The sequence below is a fragment of the Pecten maximus genome, chromosome 6, assembly GCF_902652985.1.
Source record: "Pecten maximus chromosome 6, xPecMax1.1, whole genome shotgun sequence".
Lineage (NCBI taxonomy): Eukaryota > Metazoa > Mollusca > Bivalvia > Pectinida > Pectinidae > Pecten > Pecten maximus.
The window spans coordinates 12617923-12629710 of NC_047020.1; the positions used below are offsets into that span (position 1 = coordinate 12617923).

General features: G+C 35.5%; 1 protein-coding gene across 3 annotated transcripts in view; it reads right to left on the reverse strand.

Annotated features, from left to right (window-relative positions):
- Positions 1 to 7288, reverse strand: part of LOC117328998 (THO complex subunit 2-like) — a 55867-nt gene extending 48579 nt beyond the window's left edge. For 2 of the 3 annotated variants that reach the window (XM_033886662.1, XM_033886660.1), the window contains exons 1-9: positions 5207 to 5318; positions 4487 to 4620; positions 3974 to 4134; positions 3318 to 3405; positions 2834 to 2977; positions 2168 to 2340; positions 1405 to 1606; positions 1066 to 1226; positions 293 to 394 (exon numbers count right to left, since the gene is read on the reverse strand). In XM_033886662.1, the coding sequence (XP_033742553.1) occupies positions 293 to 394; positions 1066 to 1226; positions 1405 to 1606; positions 2168 to 2340; positions 2834 to 2977; positions 3318 to 3405; positions 3974 to 4134; positions 4487 to 4620; positions 5207 to 5231 (1190 nt within the window). In that variant the 5' untranslated portion in view covers positions 5232 to 5318. Of the gene's footprint in view, positions 1 to 292; positions 395 to 1065; positions 1227 to 1404; positions 1607 to 2167; positions 2341 to 2833; positions 2978 to 3317; positions 3406 to 3973; positions 4135 to 4486; positions 4621 to 5206; positions 5319 to 7166 lie in introns of those variants that run through there. The other variant, XM_033886661.1, reaches the window with a different exon arrangement.
- Positions 7289 to 11788: the final 4500 nt, after the last annotated feature.

The following is an 11788-nucleotide window of genomic DNA, read 5'->3' on the forward strand; positions in this document are numbered from 1 at the left end:
CAGAATATGTGTATAGCTGTGATAGTTGTCAGCCAACCTCGACTTGTACTGCAGCGTGACCAGAGTACAGTGTCAGGATGAATCCTTTATGTAGCACTTGAATGAGACACCGATACCACAAGGGTAAGAATGACACTTTAAGGTGCAATGATTAGGACATCTTACAACTTTTTAATACACCAAACACAATTACATAACATGTGACAACTAATTCCCCTAATCTCCTGCTCTTTATCTTGGTAAGAAAACTGGTTTTGTCTTTGCATTGGCCAACAAGATCAAATTGACTTACTTCATAATGTACTTGGCCCTCTCCATACAATCAGCTCGAGCTCTGATCAATTTGGCATGCTGGCTGTAAGTATCATTCTTCCAATTTCCATATAAACGATATCTGCAACACATTAGATTGAAAAAACATTTGTTCAAAGTTTAGAATCAAATATTAACAATATATCACCAGAAAAAGATGGTCACACCATTCAGATTTACTCTCACTTTTCAAAATTCACACACCCTTCAAGTGGGAAACCAACCCATAAAACAACAACAAATATTTGACTCGTGGTTTTGGTTGACATATTGATGACCTTACCAGGTGTACATATATAGCTACTGGTTCAGGTCGAAGTCACATGAATTGGGCAGTTTCATTTAATTTTTTGTGCAAGCAGCAAGTGTTATCTACCAATCTTCAACAGACAAAATTCACACCTATAGTTAAGTAATATTTGAGGTATAGAGTATTATGTATTTTTCAATAACACATCATCGAGTAATATCAATCAAAACAAGCTCTGTTTTTGTGTAGAAATATCATAGATCCTAGAAGTGTTTAATATAGATCCACCATGCTGATGTAGTTAAGGTACACCACACTAATGTTATCATTCTAAGACATACCTCAACATGTACGGGAAGAGTTTGATGAACCCCTGATGTAGTTAAGGTACACCACACTAATGTTATCATTCTAAGACATACCTCAACATGTACGGGAAGAGTTTGATGAACCCCTGATGTAGTTAAGGTACACCACACTAATGTTATCATTCTAAGACATACCTCAACATGTACGGGAAGAGTTTGATGAACCCCCAGAGTTCTTCAGAGATACAACAGTTACAGGGTAGTAGTACCATGCCTGGTAACAACACTTCGTCCAACATGTTCAGGAAACCATAGTAAGCCACCTCATCATCAGGACTGATTCCACCACTATGTCTCTGTAAAAGTCAAAAGTACACCTTCAAAATAGCATAACAAAATAACGTATGATGTTATAATCATTAAACAATTCTTTAATAGGCCGAGTTTATATATATTTGGTTCAAATTTCTATGAAATATTTTATAGCTCACAACATCAATTCTCAATATGACAGTCAAAGAAGCTATGTTTTACCTTTCCCATAAAATTTTTACCCAGTCTTATAATTTTGACCATAAGTATGGGATCACAGGAGGTATATGGTCCAATGTATCTCATGACAGGAAGCACCATCTGGTGAAGCTCTCGGAATGTATGTGCCTGGGCCACCTTGCTACCAAATTTTCCACCATCAGGTATCTTGCTTTTCAAGATCTTACTTGGCAGTCCAGAGTTCCTACACAAACCAAAACGCACAGATTTACAGCTGATCATGATGCCACATGGATTTCTCTCAATATTTTCAATAAATTTGTTCAATTTTGTTGTTTTGCTATTTACAAATTGATCTCAATCATCTTTGAAAACATAACGATCTGTTTACAAGATTTTACTGTATAATCTGACCAGAATGACCTGCCATATTGACCTTCATGGAATATGAAAGTAGGCGATCCCATTTGTGCATAGGAATGTAGACCTGTTCATTAATGTTTCTGTGCATTGCTCTGTACATAACATTGTGAGACAACCTGAACCCATTATACTGTTATAATAACAGAATATAAATTCTTATCAGTATTCCAGCAACAATATTCATCCACAAATATATAAAAACATATACAAAATCATGTCTATCTATGACTAATTTTCTCTTTACTATTACCTCAACAAAATATTAGGCAAGCTATTATTAACTTCAACCATTTGGGTCGTAGTCTATACAGTCCTCAGGAGGGACAACCTTGTAATATTCACTGTCTGAATCCGCAGAGTAAATTTTAGTATTAATACTTACGTCCTGTAAACAGGGTCCATCATGAAATGTACCAGAGAACACAAACCCATAGCAATGGGTTTGTAGGTGGTGGCAAAGAACTCAGGCAGACGATCCAGAATCTGTTTAGCGTTGTCCCAGGCTCCAAGTCCAAGTAAGGCTTCAATGAGTCCCAATTTCTGGTTTGTCACATGCTGAAAAGATGCACACATTACAGTTAAATAGTCAAGCAATTCCTTTTTCTGTCAAGATGAAAGCATGTATAATACACCTTATAATGGAAGCCTATGTTGAATCATTTCAAGATCCACTCAAGATCCACTGTATTACAATAAACAATATAGTGTCAGATTTTACAGATATGGGGGTACGAGCTATTTTGATATTGTAGCTTGGCATTTGCCAATTGATACATGGTATATAACTCCAATAAACTAATTAAACTACAACTAATTAAAGGTGATGACCATGATATTAAACCAAGGTCTATAAAAAAAATTGTTAAGCAAGCAGCATTTCACTAGACTAACTGTCATCAGGGACAGCACAGACAGAAATCTTGATTCTTATTAAGTGTACCTCCTCACCCTGCACCATTAATGTTTGAAAGGAATTAAGTGGTAACACAATTATTGTAGAGGAGGAAGAGAACCACATAGAAAGTATATCTCAATAGCTGTTACATACCAAATCAACTTTTACAGTGTCATCATCCTTTTTGTCATCTGAGCGTTCAGACAAAATTACAACACTCAGTTTCCTGGCATAGGCCTTCGCATCATCTATATCCTTTTGATGGTGCTCCCGGATCTTCGAGTCTGGAGGAGACAGCTACAACCAGATGTTCAATGGAAAATAAGTTTTGTTTAACACTACTGGGTTAATAAAAATTAACCACAAGAAATTCCTAAAAAGTTTCTAAGGATCATTAATACATATTTAAATTAAAATTAAAAGTAGTTAAATCTTCAACTTCAGATCTCTTTTCAAATAATGAACATACAAAAAGTGTCAAACATTATTAACATAACAGAATTTTTTATTTTTTTTAAAACACCTGGTATGTTTAATACTTAACAGTCAACAATTTTCCAAATTACAACACTGCATTGTTATTTCTACTTTTCTCTAAGTCACAGAGTACAGATAAACCATTCCATAAGAATCTTACATGGGGATAAAGGGAGTCCAAACCAATCAGGCCGTTCTGCAGTAAGTGAGCAGCAAGTGTGTACAGACTAGCAGGTGTCTCCTTCCTCCTATAACACAAATCAGTACATCTAAAATCTACCTAGCAGCCAAGTTCTGGAAGGTGAGGTATTTACACCACTGAAGAAACAACAGAGATATTAAAATTTGTTTTGCATAATGATTGTGGATATATTTCAATGTACAGCCACAGAATTAACAAATCATTTTCTGTATCAATAATCAATATGGGAAGTAGGGCTTTTTCAGCAAGATAGCTTTCCAACAGGAGCACTCCTGGTTCGTCAAACAAGAACCCAAAAATTAAGTGATTAACACATTACTGTATAACAGGCCAGAAGTTTTCCTTGCACCCACCAAGCATAAAAATTCTTCATTTATGGAGTGCTTCCATGGGATGCAATACTAGAATAGCCCTTTTCAGAATGTGTGGAGTTTGTAAAAATTGAGTTCTGCAGCATATACCTAAAAAGTGAGTATATTTCAACTAATTATACACAAAAATCAAGTCATACAGATAATAATGTTCATAATGAAAGAAAACAGCTGCAGTGACAAAGCATTTTCTTTGTTTTAACACACTCTTACGTAAGTAATTTAATAAAGTTGTCCACTTGCCTTGAAGAAATGAAATTTGAAACCAAGTATATGGCACAATGTCTTTTGCTCTGTGACATATTCTTTGAACAGTGGTACATAGAAATCATCCAGTTCTGGACGACGCTCAAACGATTCCAACAGGATATCCAAAACACGATTAGGATCCAAGTCAAAGCAACCTACAACATCAAAATTGTAGCCCGGTCAAATTTCCACAAAATTACAATATATATCAGTTTCTGTGGTGAATTTGGATGAATCCCATGATCATCTCTACCAAAAACAAAAAATAATTGGATATCTGTGAAATATTCTTGATTGCAGTATCAAAGAATGAGACAATTTTCGAAAAAAATTTACTGTTTTTTTTTATTTTTTGAAAGCATTCTCAAAAAACTAAACTATAATGAAACAGTATTATTTATGGTTGCTGATACACTTTAATATAAAGACCAACCTTAATTTAATATAAAGACCAATCTTACTTTAATATAAAGACCAATCTTACTTTAATATAAAGACCAATCTTACCAATGAGTGATTTAAGGTTCTCCAACACCTGTGTGTAAGTTGTATTGTCTGTGATCTCCTGGTTAAGCTCAGTGACCAGCTTTGCATAGCCTTCACTTTCCTCACGCAACAGGTTAAACTTTTGTTGTTTGTAGCTGAAATCATAGGACATAAGAATATCATAAGGTTACATATATGTCAGTGACAGATTTTCTACTCACTACAATTCTGTGTTTACAGTTACTCTGAAAAGAAATGATTTCTCCTACAACACCAGCAAAATATTTGTTTTATGAAAAAGAATGACTTCATGTTACAAAAGATAGATCTGTAGACGAACCTTGGATGACTTCACATTACAGAGATAGATCTGTAGACCAACCTTGGATAACTTCACATAACAAAGATAGATCTGTAGACCAACCTTGAATGACTTCACATTACACAGAAAGATCAGTAGACAAACCGTGGATGACTTCACATTACAAAGACAGATCTGTAGACCGACCTTGGATGACTTCACATTACAAAGATAGATTTGAAGACCAACCTTGGATGACTTCACATTACAAAGATAGATCTGTAGACCAAACTTGACTTGTAGTGTAGCAGCGTGACAACAACACAGTGTCAAGGCAGGTCATTAATGTAGCACTTGAATGAGACACCAATACAAAAAAAGAGTAAAGACGCCACTTTAAAAGTGCTTTCCATTTAATATTAAGTTAGTACAAAACTTACTATAGCTTTGTTTTAGTCTTGACATATTTTTGCTGAAATTGTAGTTTGGATGTGATAACCCCACAGCTTTCTAATAATTCTTGGTCAAGTCTTTCCTTTAGCACATCAGCTGGTACAAATATCTAGACATTACAAAAGACAGATCTTTAGACAAACCTTGGATGACTTCACATTACACAGAAAGATCAGTAGACAAACCGTGGATGACTTCACATTACAAAGACAGATCTGTAGACAAACCTTGGATGACTTCACATTACAAAGATAGATCTGTAGACCAACCTTGGATGACTTCACATTACAAAGAGAGATCAGTAGACCAACCGTGGATGACATCACATTACAAAAGATGGATCTGTAGAAGAACTGTGGATGACTTCACATTACAAAAGATGGATCTGTAGAACCAACCTTGGATGACTTCACATTACAAAGATAAATCTGTAGACCAACCTTAGATGACTTCATATTACAAAGATAGATTTGTAGACCGACCTTGAATGACTTCACATTACAAAGATAAATCTGTAGACAAACCTTGGATGACTTCACATTACAAAGATAGATCTGTAGACCATTGGTTTGGTTTGGTTTGGTTTATTTTGTTTAACGTCCTATTAACAGCTAAGGTCATTTAAGGACGGCCTTCCCGTGCGTGCCGACATGCATGCGTGTGGTGAGTGCGTATGTGTGTTTTGGGAGGCTGCGGTATGTTCGTGTTAAGTCTCCTTGTGATAGGCCAGAATTTTTGCCGATTTACAGTGCTACCTCACTGAAGCATACTGCCGAAGACACCCAGCAGGACACCTCACCCGGTCACATTATACTGACAACAGGCGAACCAGTCGTCCCACTCCTTGTATGCTGAGCGCTAAGCAGGAGCAGCAACTACCATTTTTAAAGACTCTGGTATGTCTCGGCCAGGGGAAAGAACCCAAAGCCTTCCTCACAGACCGAACGCTCAACTGAAGACCAAAAGTGAGGCAGTGTCAAGGGAGACGTTAGGAAGAAGAAAGTTGTTAAGTCAGAAGAGAAAAGATAAGATCCCAAATTTAGTCGCCTCTTACGATCATGCAATGGGGGCAGCAGGTACAATTCTTATGCCCTAACTGCAGGGCAGTCTGTAGACCAACCTTGACTTGTAGTGTAGCAGCGTGACAACAACACAGTGTCAAGGCAGGTCATTAATGTAGCACTTGAATGAGACACCAATACAAAAAAGAGTAAAGACGCCACTTTAAAAGTGCTTTCCATTATTAAGTTAGTACAAAACTTACTATAGCTTTGTTTTTAATATTCTTGACATATTTTTGCTGAAATTGTAGTTTGGATGTGATAAGCCCACAGCTTTCTAATAATTCTTGGTCAAGTCTTTCCTTTAGCACAGCAGCTGGTACAAATATCTAGACATTACAAAAGACAGATCTTTAGACAAACCTTGGATGACTTCACATTACAAAGATAGATTTGTAGACCAACCTTGGATGACTTCACATTACAAAGATAGATCTGTAGACAAACCGTGGATGACTTCACATTACAGAGACAGATCTGTAGACCGACCTTGGTTGACTTCACATTACAAAGATAGATTTGAAGACCAACCTTGGATGACTTCACATTACAAAGATAGATCTGTAGACCAACCTTGGATGACTTCACATTACCAAGAAAGATCAGCAGACCAACCTTGGATGACTTCACATTACAAAGATAGATTTGAAGACCAACCTTGGATGACTTCACATTACAAAGATAGATATGTAGACCAACCTTGGATGACTTCACATTACAAAGATAGATCTGTAGACCAACCTTGACTTGTAGTGTAGTAGTGCGACAACAACACAGTGTCAAGGCAGGTCATTAATGTAGCACTTGAATGAGACACCAATACAAAAAAAGAGTAAAGACGCCACTTTAAAAGTGCTTTCCATTATTAAGTTAGTACAAAACTTACTATAGCTTTGTTTTAGTCTTGACATATTTTTGCTGAAATTGTAGTTTGGATGTGATAACCCCACAGCTTTCTAATAATTCTTGGTCAAGTCTTTCCTTTAGCACAGCAGCTGGTACAAATATCTACAAAAGATTAATGACAGCCCCTTAAAATAATTGTAGAGCAGATTTCCTGCAATGTTATCTTTTCATTTATCAAATATCATCAAATGTGTGTTTCTATTGTTTATCAACAAACATGTGTTGCTTTAATTCAACCTTCAGTATCAAACCTATTTTGATTTAATTATATGTATGTATTTTGCAACAAATTGTACATGACAGAAAGGAAACCTATTGTCCCCCCAGTTTCACTGGTAGGGGACTAATAAAGTAACAACTTTTAATAAAAATATGAGGAAAAGCAAAAACACACAATATTTAAAAACATGGAAATGTTATGTATCAGTTCAGTATAAATAGAGAATGTTGTAAACTTACATCACAAGATGACACTAAAGATATAAATCTTTCTCTCTGGACTTTGTCCTCTGTGACTGATGATTCAATATCTGGAATAATTGTACAAGTAATGATTTAGAAAAAGTGCAATCATCAAAATTCACTTAACTGGATTATTTCAACACTAAACAGTTGTACAGTATAACATTGATGTAGTGCCATCTGTTGCATCGCCAAACTCACATACTGCCATCAATTTTATCAGAAACCTGTGTCCTGGAGGTTGAAACCAAAATTTGTTTAAGAAAATGATGGTTGTAAGTGTATGGATATTCCAGGGTATTATTCATCATTCTATTCTCATGACCAAGCAAAAAATGAGTGCTCAACTCAACTTCCTATCAGCTTGCACAAATGATGAAATAATTGTTTATAACAACAAGTTGTCAGAAAACAATACAGCTGGCCGAGCGGGATGAAATTCAGAATTACTTTTTTAAAGTAGGTCAAAGGTCATGGTCAAGGTCAGCAGTTCTGCAAATGTGTACCAATAACAATGACAAGGAACACACATCAAATATGAATGCCCTATCTCAGTTAAATTATTATGTGGTCAAAGTTTAAGTTTTTTAAATGTAGGTAATGGTCAAGGTCAAAGGGTCCTTGAATGTAGTACCTACGGAAAGGTCTTATTTGGGAAGAACGTGGTAAATGATTGGCAGACTTTCAGAGCCCACCAAACAGCAGAAGCATTTTCATAGTTACAACTTGTACCACCGAACTCTCGCCACAAAAATCTCAATGGTCGGTAGGTGGCAGTAAATGAAACCTCTACTACATACATATATTATAGAGGACAAATGTGAATAAGAAATAGGCAGCCGCAAGTGACTTTGCCTCTTGGTTTGGTTTTTACATCTCATTAACACAATATGTCCATTTAAGCATGCCATAACTTGGTAAAAGTATATATATATATATACTGTATACTAATTTATTCAAATATGTGGAATAATTCAAATTGATATGAATGTGAGGAGTACATATTATTTAGATTTATTCAAATTGTTAATATGGCAATAGCAATGCATAGCAACTTGCATTGACGAGATATTTAAAATGTCATAATAAGCATTAGGAATGACACAGATATCAGTTTGTGCAAAAGAACTCACCAACAATCCCAAAAACATCGGCCAAAACACTGGGAATTCCTGTGTGTGCATCCTGTAAAGACATTCATTATGAAAACAAATGTACTAAACTACAAAATCCTAATTTACAACAAAAGTTCACATGATAAAGACTTTAAATTTCCCTCAAATATCTTTTATATGGTTATCTGTTGAGGATCAAATCGATGATGTACTGAACAAATGAGATTTTCTCTTTCGACTGTATTCCTTCTATACTTGTGCTTGAAAAGATGCGAAATCAAATGACATTTGAAATGTGCAATTTTAGAGAAAAAACATGCAATTAACTGCAGAGTTTGCCATGACATTATCCAGGACTGCGGAAAGAGAAAGTGAATGTAACCCGTAAATATTGATGATGCTAACTGTATTACAAACAATGACTTACTGATGCTTCACTTAAAGCTGAAAGTGCTTGTTCCTGTTTTATCTGGCCCTTGATCACTTGCCAACACAGGTCATACAGAGAACGAGACAGTGACTTTGGGCCCTGGTTCCATAAACCATTGTTTTCTGCTGAATTTTTACACAACTTCAGACTACAATGAAAACACAAAAAGTCATATTATTCAGATTGAGGGTATCAAACATTTCATCACAGACGTCTGCTTCTGGTTAGTATTAATAGAAAAAAAATACTAGTCCCTGGGATCACCACAATTTCAAAATGATGTCAGATGGGTGGAGGAAAACTTTTTGACAATTTTTCCTGAACATGTACTTTTGTGTTGGTCATGCAGTATATGTTGATATAATAGTATGAGATTAATACTAACCAGAAGCAGACGCCTGTGATTTAATCTTCAAAAAAGTTTTCTTCTGGTAGTAAATCCAAATAAAAAGATCATAATTCATTTATGTATGAATTCCGATATATATCATGCCTCTCATTACAAAATGTGAAAAGAAGACTAACATGTTATATATATATAGTTCTTGTAGCTACAATTTGAAATTTTAGCTTAAACAAGCCAAACATATTTCTGGGTAAGTTTTACCCCAAACAAACTTTTCTTGCGATGTAAGAATAGTTGTATGATATATATCACATCACCTGTTTTAATATGACTATTTTTCATAGTAAACTGAATTAGCCCTAACCACCTCTAGCTATTTTTTCAAAATCTAAAAAATACACCAAACCAAGTAAACTGTGTCCTACTTCGTGGGTTGCTATGTCAAAATGAAAATGCAACTGCTACTTTCTGAGAAAATGATCTAAACATCCAATTTTCGAGCATATGTACATGTTTTAAGGAGTCTTTGTAAAAATCTGGACTACTTCTGTAAATTAGTGATTGGTGTGTTGAGATCAAGATGTTCACTATGGGGTCTAACAATTTTGGAATGGTAATTTTTGTATCTCAAAGCAATTACAAAGTTGATGACAATTGCCTGAAAAGTAACACTTAGTTTAGTTGACCTATTTGCATATGTCTTCCAAAAAGTTTTTCAGGAAACTGTTCTTGTTTTTACAGGTTCAATGTCCTCACAATAGCCAGGGTCATATGGGTGTCAAGGAGATAACTGTAAAAGGAACAGGTCTGTGTGGCTTGTACATAGTATTAAATAGGTATCTGGTCACTCAGCTGATGGAGCACGCTTCTTTGGCTCAGAAGGTAGAGCTATGGTTGATCATGCCGGAGTCCCGTATTCGAATCCTATAGGGGCACTTGACAGGAATGTTTTTTCTGTTCTTTTACACAAATATAGGGAAAAACGAAACACAGAATGACAGAACGAGGAAAAAACGAAAACATTTACGATATCAGATGTTAAATGGGGGTAGACAGCAAGGATAAACAGAAAACAATTCATTAATTAGTTCAGTAAAACAGGTAAACCAATCAGACAGCTCCTTGCTTTGGTTTATTTTTAATAACGTCCCATTACAGCCAGGTTTTGGAGGTGGAGGAAAGCCGGAGTTCCCTGGAGAAAAACCACCAGCGATAGTCAGTACCTGGCAACTGCCCTATGTAGGTTTCAAACTCGCAACCCAGAGGTGGAGGGCTAGTGATAAAGTGTCAGGACACCTTAACCACTTGGCCACTGTGGCCCAACAGCTTCTTGCAAAAACTGATTTGAAAATAAAGGCACTTCCGTCTGTAACACTACAGAACAGACAGTCTCTGCTTAAGAAATATAAGAGGATTATTCATGTTTCTCACTGGCAAAACAGACGTGGCTTATGATCGGGATGTTACCTAAAGTTTTTCTTTATTTAGTCGAGATAATTTAACTTCAAAATGTGACAAAAATAGAAAAATATATGTTTTTATGAAGATGTTCAGTTTCCGAGGATCTTTAACGGAAGCTTAATACCTTTCTATGTATGGCACATATCGAGGATATTGGGTTTTAACTCTGTTAATTACCAGATACAAGTGCATCTAATAAGTAGGCCCTATTGTTGTGAAATCCCGGGCAAAACAATTGATTGACTATCCCACTTATCTCGAAGAACCTATTTCAAAATTACAACAATTCACCACAAATACAGAGTTGACATGGATGCATATTCTAACTGTATGAACAGCAAATATTTGGCCTCCTCTAGGTTTTTAGAAAATCGGGTAAACCGAAAATCGCCGCATAGAATGGCTGGGTCATAAAATGTTGCAAAACATCATAATATCAAAGCTTTTTCGGTAGGATCTTAATTGTGCGAATTTCTATATGTTTACTTTCGACTGAAATACAAAAACCGGTAATTACTACGACACTTACAACTCGGTTCTTCCCGATTTTTCCCATGCTTTGCAGTGTTGAGCTACCGCCATTTTTCTTTAGGCACACTTGCTTCAATGACGTCACATACAAATAGTCTCTAATAAAAATATACTTTATTGTTATGTAAGCTATTTTATTTCTTTTGTTGATATTTGTCCTTTCTAATATTTGTTTTTCTTTTTATTATATAAAAAGAAATAATACATGAATACGTCTACAGAAATTTTAATAAGAATCTCTTAGAGATTATTAAACA